Here is a 17341-nt window from a genome sequence, read left to right on the forward strand (position 1 = left end):
ATTTATTCATGATCTTTACATTTCCAAGATAAAATGGGAGACAAAAATCAAGACAGTTCCTCAAAACGAACAGAAAAATGAGTACAGTGTGCAAACATTTCTTTCACTTAGCTGAACAAAACAATACATTCAAGCAACTGCACTAAGAATTTCTTCCTATGCCAAACTGGAAGTGAACTACGTCACTGACACTGAATAAATGTTTATAATACAGAAGAAACAAAGACACACAAGCAACTTTACAAAAGTACACATAATAAAAGTCCCTTTTATATTACCTTGGCTTAACTTATGGCTTTGTTCACGATGTTATGTGCAGTATTTTTCCCTACAAAAGTGCAAATTTTCCCAACAGACATACGTAACACATTAAAGATATACAGTGAATGTTAACTGACCTTTGATTACAGTGTGTAACGGAAACAGAGTAGTTTAACTGTAGCTCACCGAAGCCATTTGTGCTACCTTGTGTTTCTTCAGGATGACTAGGTCAGAGGACACATCTAAACACAAGTCCGACAGCAGCCGTATATGGGAGCCAGCCATATTCAGAGCAAATGAGGCAATGTGGGGAGAAATGTTGTGTCAAATGTTAACCATCTCCATCAGTGTCTGATCCAGCATCTGCCTTACGCTCAGCCCTTCTTCTTTAGCACTTCTGAGTTTATCTGTTAATATAGCATTGCGTCAGTTAAAATCAGAAAACCAACAACAAAGATGCATGTAGTATAAACAGACAAAGCTCTAACCCAGGATAACAAACGGTGTTAGACATGTGCTGATATTGTTACAAACCTTGCGCGTGTGAGAAATTTCACCTCTGAGAATAACTTTTTCAGAAGTTAGCATTCATTAAGTCCTCAACTCTGATACTGTGGGCCAATTCACTGTAGGCATTATACTCAAGCTATAGACAGGGCTGTAGTCAAGACTGTATGAGCTAGGTTCAAGACAAAAAAAAAAAATTGGCACTTTACCATGTCTGTGGTTTGACATTGGTCTCAAGTCCAAGCACCCCCTCAAAACAGTTTTGTGTCAATGACAAAAACTAACCTGCTTACTGTTTTAACCCCAAATCACCTCCTGGTCATCATCCAGTTTTCAAGCTCATTCACTGTGATATCAGGGACAATCTGTCAAGTTTACTCAGATTTGCTCTGCAACGTCCCAGGGTTCACAGTCATGTCGCCGAGATCAAATGTATTGTTAATGCAAAAAATGGGCAAAACGCTGATGTGTGTCCTGACTGAAATGCTACAGACAGAAATAGAAAACTTGACTGAACAACTCTGGGCAGTTTGGTTCTCAGCACATCTGAACACACTGCACCACACTGATTTCTTACATTGTTTTTGTTGAAAAGATTAGCCGTTGTAACATTTCAGAGGGGGATTGGAGGATGTAGAAGGAATTCCTGACAACTAACAGTATTTTATGAGCCTTCCCCAGCTGTCCACTAGCATCACCGCCCCTTGAGCGGCAGCACCATGCAGATTTCAACTGGACCACAGCCCTGTCAATAACTGAGAAAAATCAGTTATTTCATACCCTCAGGTGATCTAACCTCCCACCTGAAACTGCAATCTGAGCATGCATAATGTGAAAATCTTACATTTGTATCCCATTTGTTGAAAGCATTACTTGGTTTCAATTTGTGTGTCATGGACACAGTTGTCTGTACTCTTTTTATATCACAGCATTAGACAATATGCCTGGACGTTTGAGTTTCAGAAGAATGAAAGCATATGAGAGCCGTTCCAGTTTAAGCCTCGTTTAAAGCTACTCTCAGTTCATTGGTCAGAAGGCGGTTTTTCTCAAGCTGCTTGTATAGATGGTCTTGACAGTCAGAAAGCAGGTGAGAGAAAAGGGAGAGAGACAGTTAGGCTGGTTAGTGCAACAGACAAAGAGTTAGTGCTAATCACAGATGTCACTTTGTTTTCAAGCTGGTCAACTGGCCACCTCATGTACATAGCAACCTAAGGTGATAACTCACTATTTGTCATTCACATGTCAAAAAGCTCTCACTAACTTGATGTCCTGGTTACCCATAGCAACATCAATTACTCATTATTCCTTTTGTTGGATTTGTACTTAATACAGGATAGCTCATCACTGAGATTCGGCTGATCGAACTGAAAACTATAGCCAACAACTAACAAAGCAAACTATATTTCTGAGAGCTCTGTCTCACGATAGAACATCTTCCCTTAAAGGAGGATCTAGACATTACAGATTATTTTATGATGCTTGAGTCAGAAATTTTAAATGTAGAATCATGGATAATTCAGTAGTTCATCTCTTTGGCCAACAAAGTAAATCTAAAGCAGGTAACCTGTCATGGGTGGTGGTATTTTACCATATTCTTCAACTTCAAATGGCAACCTGAGAGGATAACCACTGTATTTCATGTAAAACTATTTTTTTCCAAAGGAATTAATTAACACCCCGATAGTGGCATTATTTCAAATGACAGTCCTCTCGAAAAGAAAAGGGAACGGTGAATGAGAGAGGAGCTTCAGAGTTTATTCAAAAGCTACTCAACAAAACAAATGAAAACACATAAAAGACAAAAAAAACAAAAAACAAAAAAAAAGATGCGACAAATTGAAATGAAGAAACATGGCAGGAGAAAGGGGGAAGGGCTGGCATAGGTGGAAGAATGTTTATTTTACATAAAGCAATGCGGCTCAAAAGGTCTGTATGAGAAATGAACAAATGGATGGTGGCAGCTGCAGCCCAGTGTGCAGAGGTAAAGAAATACAGAGACAGAGGAGACAGAAAGTTGGGCTGTGCTGCACAGGAGAGAGATGAGGACGCTCAACCAGCTTCTGGGGTGAGGGGTGTAAAGATTTAGCTGTGGAAAAAAACGAGAACAAATGTGTTGGAGAAAGATATAAAAAGGAGGAATGGAATATAAATAACATGCAGAACCAAAAAGAGGAAAAACGGATGCAGAACTCAGTCAGAAAATGAGAATGAAGCTTATGAAGAAATGTGGCTGTGCTGTGAGAAACTATGAAGGAAAGCTACTGTTGAATGTGTTAGTAGTTACCCACATCACAAGGTTTAGGAAATCTAGCCTGAGAAACTAGTCAAAAATATGTCCATTAAGTTCACACACAAATCAGTGTTAGACAAGCAGCGAAGGAGGATCTCACCCATCTGCAACTTAGTGGAACAAAAATCACTACACTCAAACATGCCACAAGAGGGAGCTATTGTATCTCATTAACAGTGGTGAGGGGTGTTGTGATCTAAGGCACAGCAGACAAGGGTGAGGTGAATTACATGGAAGTCATGTCGTTGAGGGCGTGGTCCAGCTCCTCGCTGATGGCCTTGTACTTCAGTTTCTGGGCATACAGCTCATCTATTGTGTGGCAATTATTATGAGGTGGCAGTGAAGGATTTGTAATAAAATAAGAAGACAACAGAAAAATAATAGCGTCAGAGAACAGAAGTTAAAAGGAAAATGCAAACAGAGAAACTGGAGGGGGAAAAAAAAGCAGGACAGAAATAGGAAGTGCAGATGGAACAGCTGCTGAGGTTGTGTCAGATTCCTGAGGAGTCACAGAGAAACTGCCTCACATGTTCCATGACCCTGGGAGGACTGCTTGGGACTAAGCTGGCCTTGAACAGTCACTACACCAGAATGCCAAACAGCATTATGGCGAGAAATGTTGTTGCCAGCATGAATAATATCACGCCGGCCTCTGTGGATCACCACTTTGTTCCCCACTCCCCGGTAGACAACTGACAGTGCAGATATTTGTCCTGAGGACTGTTTAACACCCCGCTGACCGGACAGATAAACTCACACTGCACCATGTTTACAAAAGAGGAACTTTTTCTCTTTTACAAAACACGCCTGAGAAATTAGAGAAAACTGGTGGTGATTTTACGATGATAGTAGGTGATTCTCCAAGGAATCCATTGAGGCCTAATAAGGTTACTTGTTTTGTGCTGACTGGTTCAGCAGCAACTGCCTTGTACACCGCAACTGCACAGTAACAAACGCACTCCTACATTTTCAAAAACAACCTTTTCCAATGTATAAAAATCAAGTGGACAAGATTCATACCCTCCAGGTCATCAATGGTCTTCTCGAGTTTGGCGACTGATCTCTCAGCGAACTCAGCACGAGTCTCAGCCTGAGTGGAGGATACGGTCAAACATTAGCAAGTCATATTAAGAGGTTTACATTACAACCACAGCTTCACAGACATTCAAAGCACTTAGGTGCTGTAAAAAGTGCTGTAATAAAAATATATATAGTCAGCATACCTACTTTAAAACTAATGAGTCAACTTCGAAAAAAAAGAAAGTAGGATAGATAATAAATGAATGGATAATTTATGCGAACATTAGTTAACTCACCTCCTTCAGCTTGTCTGTAAGAACCTTGATCTCCTCCTCGTACTTGTCCTCCTTCTGTGAGTACTGTGGTTGCACACAAAGGCCAGAGTCAGACGATCCCCATATCATATACAGGAGAACTTTAAACTGACTTCAAGGGTTTAAACTGTGGATTAGTTGCCATGAATCTTCTTGATCAGCCATCCTTACCTTCTCTGCCTGGGCCTCCAGAGACTTCAGGTTGTTCTGCACAGTTTTCAGCTCCTCCTCAAGCTCAGAGCATTTGCTATTGATTTATGGGTTTGGTTGAACAAGCAGGAAGATGCCATAGAGAAAACAAAAGAATTACAAGAAAATTCCTCTGAAATGCTTGGTAAAGTGGAAGGGAAAAGGAAGGAAGTTGTTACCTCTCAGACAGCTCAGCACGCTCCTCTGTACGTTCCAAGTCACTCTCAATGATCACCAGCTTACGGGCCACCTGAGGTCACAACGTACAAACTTTAGTCCCACACTACTTTGGTAAGTCAAAAACAGACTGAATCAAATTCTCTAATGTATCTACTGCAATTCTAATAATTATTCATGACTTAGCAACAACAATAAGCATTTGGCAGATAGGCCATTGACATTAGCCGTTGCACCCCAAAGCTCAGAGTTCAGAGTGACATGAACAGCTGTGAAACCTGCCTCCTCATATTTGCGGTCAGCCTCCTCTGCAATGTGTTTGGCCTCCTTCAGCTGGATCTCCTGCAGTTCCATCTTCTCCTCGTCCTTCATTGCCCTGTTCTCAATGACCTTCATGCCTCTGTGGGGGAAAAAAAAAATAGTATGACGGGTAAGTCATGAGCACCACAGGCACAACAGCAGACCAATAAGGTTAGATAATTCCCTGTTATGTGACTGATAAGGGATCAATAGTTCGCTTTTTAAGGCCCAGGAAATTCCATTCTTATGTGGCTGGAAGAAAAGTTCAGCACAAAGCACATGGCACTGATGTCTCATACTGGTGAAGGTGCTCTGATTTTGAGTAGGACTACACGGACTTTCACTTACACTGGATTATCTGGGCAACATGTCTGGATACTTTATAGACACAAAGGTCCATCAGATTATGGTGGGCAACAATGTAAATGATGAGTGGCCATGTATGAATAAACACCAAGAACAAACATCCCTACTCTTAACATTTTTGATGGAGTAATGAAAGAAATTTTGCAGAGAAGGATGCGACAAAACATCCCACCACTAATCCACATACAAATGATGGTCTTGTCAACAAAGTCTGATCTGATGTGCAGCTGCGTCTGGGATGCAGAGATACAGGGGGCAACCACCAGCTGAGGAACAAATCATTTATCATCTGTCTGGACGACAACGGTGAAAAGTATGCAACACTGTCATTTAACGAATGAACAGAACCCACAAAGATTCAGGCGAGAGAAACAAAGAGCTTGTACAATGGTACTTGCGAAGCACCACTATATCATAGTCAAACACCCCCTCCCTGCAAAGAGAACTGCTAACATAATTAGCCCTTTAGCTGTTCTAAAATCACTGTAAACCACAGCCTTGCGTGTCTTATCGCTTTATTCTATCCCGTTTCAATTGAGTACTCACTTCTGAACATTAGTGCAATATTACTTCCAGCCACCAGTGGCAGCAGTGAGCAAAATGAGGAGTGGTACTCTCAACAGTAGGTTATGTTGTGTAATCTTAGATTTATAGTATGTTGTAGTGGAAAAGAGTCATAAAACTTGCTTTCCATTGTTTTTAGAGCATTCAGTGACAAACCCACCACTGTGCCCCAAAAAGCTTTAAACCGCATATGCTATGATCCAGGACTGGATTCTCCTCCGTTTGACTAACAAAACCCTGTTTAAAATCCAACCTTGTCGCTCTTTTTCAGAGAAGACTATATTTCAGCAAAACAAGTACTATGAGGTGATGGGGAACTAAAAACCTCACCAATTGTGAAGTTCTGTGTAAATTCATTAAGTGCAAGAGTGATATTTTCTGTGTAACACAGAGGACTGACTGACTAACAGCAGGGCATATGAGTGGATTGTGCTGGTGTCTTCCAGGGTTTTACAGGTGCGAGGTACCCACCTTTCACTCTCATCAGCAGCCTTCTCAGCCTCCTCCAGCTTGGTCAGAGCTGTGGCCAGACGCTCCTGAGCACGGTCCAACTCCTCCTCAACCAGCTGGATACGTCTGTTCAGGGAAGCTACATCACCCTCAGCCTAGGGGAACACAACACCACATTCATGTAGAATCAAATCAAGTGTGTTCATAAAGCCTAAAATCACGCACTATGCTTTAGCTGGGCTTTGCAGGGTTGCAACATCCAACCCGTCTGTTCTCCTAGGAGAGCTTGGGCTGGGCCAGGAACACGCCCAAGGGAGGATGGAGGCTGTAGTCTGTACGATTTCTACACAGGCTGATGCATTGTCTTTTCTTTAAACACACGCTTTAAACCTACCACATGTTAGCAGCGCATTTATATAAAATGCTAGACTAATTCGTGCGCCTTCCCTCCCATCTGTCCGGTCAGACCTGCAGTATTGTGTCTCAGTATTTCAGTCACCTTGTCCCATAAACAAATAAGCTACAGTTCAGTGTTTTACAGGGGTAAAAAGCAGCTCCCCTGTGCTCCTACTAGCTCGTGGCCTGCGGGAGTTTCACACAGGAGATGGTTTTATCTCAGAGGAGCAGTTGTGCTGCTGCAGCGTTAGCCTACTTGTTACAGGGCTGTTTGTTTATTCTGGACGTGCCGGGTGGTGGTCCTTTCACGCACCCATCGTCTACCCGCGCCATACACTGGGCTAATTTCAAACACGTCTACCTGATGCTACCTGGCGGCATTTGAGCATAAACCGTGGCTGTCCAGGCCTCGCAGCCACGCTTTTTGACCAGATTTACGCCTAATGCCGTCGACAGTCGGACGGCTAATTGCCTTAAACAATTAGCAGCGGCTTACTGCTTCCCTCGCGCTCCTCTCCTGGTTCAGTTCCCGCTGTAGAGACGCCGCCCGGTCCTCCGCCGCATCGGCCTGCTCCTGTAACGACTTGATTTTCTTCTTCACAGCTTCCAGAGAGCTAGCACCGGCCATTTTTGCTGTTTTTGTCTTAGCTAAACTAGTTATCCCTCCGCTCTGTGCGGGTAGCCTCAACGCAGACACACACACACACGCCTGGAGAAGGATGCGGCGCGTTTGATCCCTGCCCCCACCGCACTTAATCAACCGCTGATGAGGATTGGGATGTGCCATCAACCCCGGAAGTACGCGAGTTCACACGCAAATGATAGCATTTAGCGAATGACAAAAATATTTTAAATTGTGGTGCTTTCCAGTGTTATTTCGAAATTGTTTTATATCACTTCTTATGCTTTTTGTCCATTAAACGTCCATCTAATTTATTAACTGTTTTGAGCGCATCCCCTACTGGTAAATTGAGCTAACCCTATCAAAACCACAGCTCCATGCATTGGACACTGGTTCAGCCATGAGCTGCAGCCAGAACAACGAAGTTATGGTTGCAGATACTGTATCCACCATCTCACCATCGTTGCTCAAGTGCATTTTTTTTTGTATTTGCTTTTTTGAAGACTTAATTGTGTCCTGATTTTATTTGTGATTTAATGTGATTCTACAAGGCACTCTTGTACTTAATTTGTGTGTGGTGTATTAACTACCTATATACACATTTTTCATGCTTCTTATTGTAGTAGATGCTCAAAGTGTATGTATTATCTAATGCTATTCAATGTTATCTCAGTAATGTTGTTGTGTTGTAGTTGCTGACGTTGTTGTTGCTGATTGCGACATAATCAATTAGGCGTAATTGGTGTAACATTAAACCCAGTCAATAAACTGGTAATTTCATCAGTGCTGGACATACTGTAACTGCCAACTGAAACCAGAACAACCACAAATCTGTCAAGGATTTTACAGGCCAAATTATGATTGTAAAATGCCTGACTGAAACCCTACACTGGCCCTAGATTTGTCCAAATGGCTGTGGAATGCACTGGTAAGCCAGTGAGCTGTGACCTTACCATATACAGCACAAGAGCTAAATTTAACTATCCATATTTTCCTCCTATTCATAGGCCTCATATATTTGATTACTGTATAATAAACATTAGACTAAATCTGCATGGGGGCTGGCAATCTTGGTTTCCTGACTGGACCCATAGGGGTGGTTCAAGGTCAAACCATTTGGCAGTGGGTGCCCCATTGGGGCTTATCCACCAGTCAGCGGTGCTGTCAGCCCAAACTCACATCTGTGGCCTTCTTCTCAGCAAGCTCCAGTTTCTCCTGGGCATCCTTCAGGGCTTCAGAGTACTTGTCCAACTCATCCTCAGTTGCCTTCAGCTTCTTCTGCAGTGCTACCAGGTCATCCTCAAGCTTGGACACAGAAAAACAAGAGGATATTTACTAACATGTAGGAGACAGGCATCATCACTCACACAACACCAAGCATGCAACACCTCATCGTGTCTGTAAATCATCTCTAAGGTGTGAACATAATAAATGTTTGCACTACATAATAGACTTTATATCAAGCATTTAGAAATACAGTTATTCTAGGCTATTAGGAAATGCTTTTTGTTCGACATTATAGCTAAATCATAACAGTAAATCTAAAATGTTCCCTATTGTTGGCAGCTTAATGCAGCCCTAATATATATGCATGTATGAATAAATAAAACACGCAAAAAGCAAAGGTATTCTTATTTTTAAAAGTTATCTTAATCCTATGAAGACCCTCAAATTAATCCTCAATCACAGGACTCTGGACACGCTGGAAGCGCAGCGCCGGGCGCACCGTGCCATCGGCACCAGTGCGTAAAAGCACCGGAGCGGGTTTCACACTGGATGCCGACCTGTTTGCTCCTGTCCTCCGCTGCCTTCTTGTCTGACTCGGCCTGCTCAGCTCTGTCCAAGGCGTTCTCCTTGTCGAGCTTAAGCATCTGCATCTTCTTCTTGATGGCATCCATGGCTGCTTAGTGTCGGGGGGTGTCCGAGCAAACCAAAAACAAAAGAAACTGAATGAAGGGATCGGAGCGTCTGAACCACACTGAACGCCAAGCTGGAGTGCGAGCTCGCCTGGGTTGTAGTGAGTCAAATATGTAGTTTCGCGGGGCAGTTACTGGATACCCAATACTTTTTTGGAAACAACTGCAGCTGTTTGCCAACGCGGGACCTGTCTTTTTTCTGGATCTCTTCAGTGATTCGCTCTTCTAAGACATTTGACCACTTCTGTGACTATACATGGGGCATGGACGTCAGGAAGGACTTCCCCCTCACACCAGGACGTCCACTCCTGTTACCAACACCCTCCAAGTGAAATGTAGGAAGTAGAGTGACAAGAGGTAGTAGCTCCTCTGAGGGGGGTTATTTGGGAGAAACATGCTGATGATAATGACCTAATTATCACGCAGGAGAATAACCCAGAAACTTCAGGTGAGAAAAGCCACATGAGGAATAATTACAGTTAGTTCACTGCCAAAATAAAAGACATCAACTCACAACAAATATCAACATTTCAAATGAGATTAGTACCAGAATGAATTGTAATAGCACTCCATGTATCAGAACTATTCATACAAAGCAAATATATGTGATTGGATAAGCCCCTGTGAAAGTTCTTCTCCCTCTGTGGGGTGTCATATTAGCCAATGTGGCTTGTTTGTCTTCCAGGGATCATTTCAGCAGCTCCCTCACAGCATAGTTCAACATCCGAGCAGCAATCAGATAGGCTTTGCCCTCCGCAGAGGTATATCATCAAGCTTGTCCAACTCTTCTCTCAGCTAATACATGCCTGGGAGTTATATCTCAAACGGGATGCAGTGGATATATTGGCGTGCGCAGTGGAAGATACAGAAGCTCTGACATTTCAGCAGCCCCCCTCGCAGCGCCTCTGTGGTGGTTCACAGGGCCACTGGCACGGCCGCAGCTGTCACACACAACCTGTGGTCAGGACTGGTTGAGTAATAATAGTTTAGTGTCAACCAGAGTCATTAATTTTTGTACATGTGAGGGAAATTGGACCTTGAGTGTAAGAATCAATCTCAGATATCACTAAATATAAGTTAATGGGTGAAATTAAGATGTGTTGAAATAATAGGTTGGATATTTAGTACACACACACACACACACACACACACACACACACACTGCTGTTATGTAATTGTATATGAACAGCACTGTCTTCATAAGGCATAACAACCCATGCTGACAGTGTTCTGTCATTCTCAAAAGAGCCTTTAGACTTTGACACCCTCCCTTTCTTCCCTGCTCCTACTATTCTGCTGGTGTTTTGTTGAGTGCATATTTTTGGGGTCTTACTGCCTGGAGAGCACCTGCTTGACTCTGTCCGTGGCCCCTGCAGCCACTCCCACCCTAACTGAGCCTGACTTTTAGAAAAGGGCCATTAGCTTTCTTTCAAACCGTAGCTTTCATTCTTTTGGTTCCTTTGTGAAGGGAATCGGGGCAAAATAGAATAAAACAAGGAGGCCAAATGATAAGTTACACCAAAAGCTGCTTACTTTTTTTTAATTTCTTAAGTCTTGATTAATCACACACAGAGCAGGATGAACGTTGACCGATTATTATGTGTAACTGCTTCTTGGTTTGAACAGCTGAAGAAGAAACACAACAAATTAGTCTCAAAGGTTTTGTAGCTGAATTTCAACATTATTTCTTATCTATGAGAAATAATAACCTGTATTTATTGAAGTCTACCTTTTGCATTAAATCATTTGTCCCTTTTCTCCTATAATTTATCTCTTTGCTGGGCCGACTTGATATCCTTCCTGTGGAGCTTTTTTTGAGGCAGTCAGCTGTCGCTGTGTTGTCATCCCACCATGTGTTTTGTGGACTGTTAAGCACCCAGCCAGGCATGCCTGTCATATACAGAGATCAGAGAGGCTCATGGCGCAATCCATGTCACCCTAGCACCCTGGATAGATAGAGAGACGGACATCGCCACATTGTACCTGTCCAACAGTTAATGATTTAGTCAGATTAAAGGTTTGGGTTTTGATTCAGGGGTCTGAAGATCATTCAAAAATACTTGGTCAATAGTTCTCTTTAGTACAGACAGAGTTGTTTTTGACATAACTCAGTACTTTGTGGTACTGACACTTGCAGTAAAAATGTGATTTTTATATTTTCCTGCTAGGAGTGTTAACCATGGAGAAAATGTTTACAGCATTTCACACTGTTGCGTATTCTAGCTGTTTTTCTTGATTTCTTGAGTAGTACACAGCAGAAATCTTTGGTTTATTGCTACACAAAACGGCTGTGATTGTTGAACCAACCCTCAGTATTCCCAGAATTCCCATCATGTAGGAAAGCATGTGGCACTGTTACAATAATGTTCTGGCCTTTTGAAGAGCCACATGTGAGGTTTAAAGACCTTTGAAGTTGGATTTCTTTTTTTTTTTAAACTTTGGTTTTTATCAGATTTTTTGCATCCAAATACAATGTCATCCAAGCTTAAAGACATAAACCAACAACATGGAAGTATAGTTATAGTAATTATAAAAACAAAAATAAGCATAATAATAATAATAAAATAAAACAGCTTATGGGTCCTTTCATTCATTCTTTCATAAATGCAAACAATCAAGTCCGTCAAATTATCATTCAGTCAGTGGTATCATCTTCCACCTTGTACCAAAACCATTTCTCCTATTTCTTTTCAAATTGTTCCTCCCGCATTTTCAAAATGTGTGATAACTTTTCCATGCCATAAATCTCTTCCACAATACTAAGCCACTGTTCTGAAGTTGGGGGGTCTACCTTATACCATGCTCTTGTAATTGCTTTTCGGCTGGCTGCAAGTAGTACTTTAAGCAGATATGTATCTTCTCCTTGAACCTCATCCTGTGGTGTACATCCCAAATACAGCACCAAAGGTGTTTTTTGTATACCATATCCCAATATTTTTTTTAGTTTGATCCACACTCCCTCCCAATAATTCTCTATTTTTTGGCATTTCCAGAACACATGTGCATGGTCTGCCTCCGCCTGAGCGCATAGCCTATGCCCAGCTCTTTTTCCCATTTTTCTTTAATATATATAGTTGAATTACCCCTGCTGGCACCAATAGCTTGGTATAAAGCACAGATAACTCTACATGTTCTTCCTTCGTATGCATTTATGAGTATTTTAATGATCCCATTTTGTTCTCTGGGTTCTTTTACTTTAATTTCTTTTAAATAATAATCCCTTACCTGAAAATATCTAAAAAGTTCCCTTGCCTCCAACCCCAAATTTTCCCTTAAAGCTTTAAAGCTCTGCATTTCGCCTCTCTCAACAAGTGTGCATCTAGCTGTAATACCCCTTTGTGTCGACCTCTCAAAGCCCTGATCACTTATCCCTGGTTTAAATCTCTTATCATGGGAATCTTTGTTTCAGCCTGTAATGTATATTTTTTATTACCAAATGCCAAATCTCCAATGTGAATTTACTTATTGAGCCCAACAGTACTTCTTCTTGCTTGAATAGTTCCCTATTAGTTATTAGTATTTGAAGTGAGCTAGCCCTTTCTCTCATCTCAATGTCTTTCCATCTGGCTATGTATTTTCCATTGCACCAGCAATATACTGCCCTCAGTTGTGCTGCATAGAAGTAGTCTTGCAGTTTTGGTACTGCCATGCCCCCTTTGTCTTTAGGGAGCTGCATGATGTGGTATCTAACCCGTGGCCTCCTGCCCGCCCAGAAGTTGGATTTCATTAGGTGACCATTGTCTGTTGATGGCCATGTATGCAATACTGATTTATTGTTGAGAAGAACTCATAAATCTAAACACAGTCCTTGTTTCCATGGTGCATCACAGCTCAGCACAGTTGAGTTGAGTTGAGTTGAGTTGAGTGACTGCTATAATTCAGAGCATGTTTTAATTTTCAAAGGAAACAGTAAAGGCACAGTTTATCAAACCTCGATGCTACAGTGTCAGACCACAAATGAAAGCCCAGAGCTGTACAGCATAGAAGTGTCGAGGCAGCTGGCCGAGCAGCTCCCAGTCAAAAATGGGAGTACGGTGATGATTTCATTGTTAACGTCTAGACTGGAATTTCTCACCTTCTGCTCAATAATTAAACGTATCAAGGAGGAGTAGCATTGGTGTTCCACACACTCCTTCTGAGTCAAAGTTTATCTCACGCTGTGATTCAACCTAATCAACCTCATCGTAACGGTTTAGACGTGCAGAGCTCATACTGTATGTGAGGTCATGTAAAAATATCAATGCAATGAGTGCTTGTTACAGCGAGTCATTGGTGTGTCATTTTCCATCCGTGGAGTAACACAGCCAGCAACCTGATGTGACACTGATTTTTTTACTGAAAAGAAAATGTGAAAAATGAAGCACTGGCTTCAGATCACAGTGGCTCAGAAGAGAAAATCATGAAACCCCACAAGTCAGGACAGGTAATCTTACATTGAATACAAACGTCTTGAGTGGATGGAGCCTCTAACCTTGCTATGTAGCTTGCTGCAGTCATCAGTAACCGTACCCGCTTCTGACGTTTATTATAATTAGATTTAGGGCATAAAAATAATGGATGAGCTGTCTTCTATCAGCTGCTTGTCCACATTAAATTCAATGCCGTCGTCCTTTTAACCAGGGTTCTCGCTGTCTCCTCCTCAGCAAAGCCAGAGTAACAAGGCCTCCTGTTACAAGTCAGATCCAACAGGAAATGCAAAATGTTAAGGAGTCAGTGATTTGTGCGACTAAGAAAAGCTACAAAGTTGTAGCCTGAAGAACTAACTTTAAGGGATATCACAGAAAAACAGGATTCCGGGTTTTAAAGCATTGCTCGGAGCAGCTGTGACACTGTAACTGACATTGCCGCCTCAAATTTTAGTGCCGGACAAATTTAGCACAGGTCTCAGTTCATAGTGTGGACTCAATATAGCCTCAGGTTTAGTGCTGACTCAGAAATACCATCTTGTCCTGACACTAAACTGACACAGACACTTAAAGAGACCTTGTTTGCTTGCCAGAGATCACCTCTGCGTTATTCAGTGTGTCTGGAGAACTTAGTGGAGTTCTGCATCCTGTCAGTACTGCTGCTGAGACATTGTGAGGGGATGTAACACACACACACACACACACACACACACACACACACACACACAGAAAGAGAGTTGGATGTTTCATTCTTTATTTATTCTGGCAACTGTTAAATTTGCATTTTCTGTCATTTTTTTCCCCCAAAATAAAGGTCTAAATGCTGTCTCCATACTGCCAGGAGTAAAACTCTGCTGGCAAACTGAGTCCTTACAGGTCTGGGTGCTGAACCTCAATACAGTTTGAGCACCAACCAAAATGTTTTTGTGGCATTGAGGAGTGAAAACTTTAAAGTGTGGAAAGTTTCCAATGTTTGCTCCAATTTTTGGTCTTGTTCACAGTTTTGTTGATCAGGTATTTTCTGATTTTCTTTCATATAGACTGTACTTTGAGGCAAGGTCCTTTATTTAAGACTGGTGTATTGTTAATATTGGTGTGTTTTGTTAAATGAGAAAAAAGACCAAAAAATTGGTCAAATGATGTTTATATTCCCTGAAGCAGTCTGAGTCTGAAAAGACTGGGATCTCCCTGTAAAAGTTTTAAATTGTAGAAAATGGACTCCCCCAAGTTGCAAAAATCCCACAGATTTCCTCAGAGAACAGCGAGGACATGACCTCAGTGCCCTCAGCGGTGGTTACGGCCCTGAAGCGGTTCCAGATATCTGAGCCTGTGAGGGATGTGATTCAGATCCAAATAACTTTAAAGTCTAATCAAGTGCGCTTCTTTCAGTATAAAGATGGATTCAATTCTAACTACCCGAGCAAAGAAGAGTGAGATCCCTCAACAGCAAATAGCAACTCATTTATGTGCTTTATTAAATGTTAAATGTTCCAATGTTCAAGTTCATTTCATAACTTTAATTCAAACCCGGTTGGACGCAGCATTGATTAAGCATTGACTCCTAACAAATATCTCAAATTCTTTTTTTTTTTTCAATAACCAGAAAGTGAGGATATGAGTGCAACCACTACAGGCAATTTAACACACAAAGTTCCATTGAAATGCTTTATTTTCAGTGAATACAAAAAATAGTTTTATTGAGGCCAGATAAATATCTTTTATACTGTATGTTATCACATATCTTTATTGTTGTAACTTCATAACTTTATTCCTGTTAAGGGAGGAAAAACATACAGAACACTTCTATTTACTTCACATCATTGAAATGCGTCATGACATCTTAATGGTGACAGATATATCGAAATGTTCTTATCACATTTATCTTTTATAGAGGCTTAAAAGCACAAAAAAAAGCCAATCCATAAAATTTCAGTGACTTCATAACGTACAATAAAGCAGTTGACTGACCCAAATCTCTGGCGCAGTTTAGAAGCACTGTGGTACATGCCCATGGAATGCAGTACAAAAATGTGTTTATATATACATACATATATATATATATATATATATATATAGCAACACATTTTTTTACTGTTCCTCTGTCATCCCCAAAAGGCCTTACATGTGACAGAGAGATTAAAGAGAAAGGTAGAGGGGATGCAGTTGGTTCAGCACTTAAAGAGGAACAAGTGGGACAACAAATGTAAGAAAACCCACCGACATGAACCTACATTCCCCAAAAATTTGCTTGTCCAGTACCTTCTATTAACAAATGAAGTGAAGCTGTCACTCAAGCAGACCAGACACTGTATGGGCTACGGACTAAGGCACTAATAATAAACACTACAGACTTGACTGATGAGCAGTGGACCCCCCCATCCCACCTCCCACCCTAACACACAAAATACAATGCCAGAAAACACCTCTGAATTCAGACCCAACCGTTAAGAAAACTCAAAGGTGACGGTCTGTCTTTAGGTGTTTGCTGTGGCATACTGTCTGTAAGTGGAGCAGTGCATCCTCAAAAGTTGAACTCTGTCACTGTTTAAACAAAGAGGTGCATCTGAAGCACAAAGCCATGCATTTTCACAGCAGGACCTAATCTTACAATATACTGTAGTTTAATATTGAAACACAACCCGTATAGTAAGACAAGGGAACCAAACACACTACAATCAAACTCGGTAAACAAAAGGTTGCTCTATTGCAGCAAGTAGTATATTCAGCGAAGTCGCACAGAGCATCCTTCAATCCAGACACTGATGGACAAAAAGGAGATTAACCGCAGTGATGAGCGTTGCAGTCGCTTCACTTTCAATTCACTTGTTTCAACATCAATTCTTAAGCGTTTCATTTATTAGGATTTGCTTATTGCTCAGTTATTATCCGATTCTGAATTTTGCTGCCTCCTGAATTTGCAGAATTGGAGGTGAACTGTCTCAAATCAAATCCCCGGCAGTGACTGAGTATTGCTGGAAAGATGACTATAATCGCTCTAATGGTGGCAGCGGCAAAGTAAATGTGCAGGGAGAGTAACCATCAGACACAGCATAGAAGCGGTTCAAGCGGCACTGCACGGCAATCAATTGATTCAAGAGGTCTGAGGTATTTACAGGTGTTCTTAATTTGCATGATGTTGTAGCCAATCGACCTGCCCAGTTACTTTAGCCACGTTTTCTATACAATATCATCTCCTATATTATTACTTCAAGTTTGCATGTTGGAAGGGAAACCAATGCTGCCCCCTAAAGCACCATCCATGTTATTGCATCATGATCAAACTCCTCTTATGCGGTACGTGAGCCGCAATACCTGAAATGATGAGCAAAAAAGATGCGTGAAGCATTGCAGAAGATGTCTGAGTGGAAGCCGCCACAGGCTCGGCTAGTGGTGGTAAAGACTATTTATGCCCCTGAAGGACCCCTCTCTGCTAAAAATACTTGGGAGTAATAAATATTCCTTCTATGGTAATAAGTCTTCCTGTGTAGAAAAGCATTCACATGGTAACATAATGTTCAACATTCTACTTGAGTCTTAGCGGCTGCACACGATGACACCTATAT

General features: G+C 41.5%; 1 protein-coding gene across 4 annotated transcripts; it reads right to left on the bottom strand.

Moving 5' to 3' along the window:
- Positions 1-45: 45 nt before the first annotated feature.
- Positions 46-9441, bottom strand: LOC121607262 (tropomyosin alpha-1 chain-like). Of its 4 annotated transcripts, XM_041937989.1 has the most exons (10): positions 9241-9441; positions 8636-8761; positions 6460-6593; positions 5041-5158; positions 4761-4831; positions 4564-4639; positions 4375-4437; positions 4079-4148; positions 3289-3367; positions 2638-2854 (listed from the first exon to the last, which is right to left on the bottom strand). In XM_041937989.1, the coding sequence occupies exons 1-10, from the start codon at positions 9352-9354 to the stop codon at positions 2851-2853; spliced, it is 855 nt and encodes a 284-aa protein (XP_041793923.1). In that variant the 5' UTR covers positions 9355-9441; the 3' UTR covers positions 2638-2850. The 4 variants fall into 4 exon arrangements, with proteins under 4 accessions (XP_041793939.1, XP_041793930.1, XP_041793923.1 ...); XM_041938005.1 differs by lacking the exons at positions 2638-2854; positions 3289-3367 and adding an exon at positions 46-668; XM_041937996.1 differs by lacking the exon at positions 3289-3367 and having other exon boundaries at positions 2503-2854.
- Positions 9442-17341: the final 7900 nt, after the last annotated feature.

Source organism: Chelmon rostratus, chromosome 1 (genome assembly GCF_017976325.1).
Source record: "Chelmon rostratus isolate fCheRos1 chromosome 1, fCheRos1.pri, whole genome shotgun sequence".
NCBI classification, from domain to species: domain Eukaryota; kingdom Metazoa; phylum Chordata; class Actinopteri; order Chaetodontiformes; family Chaetodontidae; genus Chelmon; species Chelmon rostratus.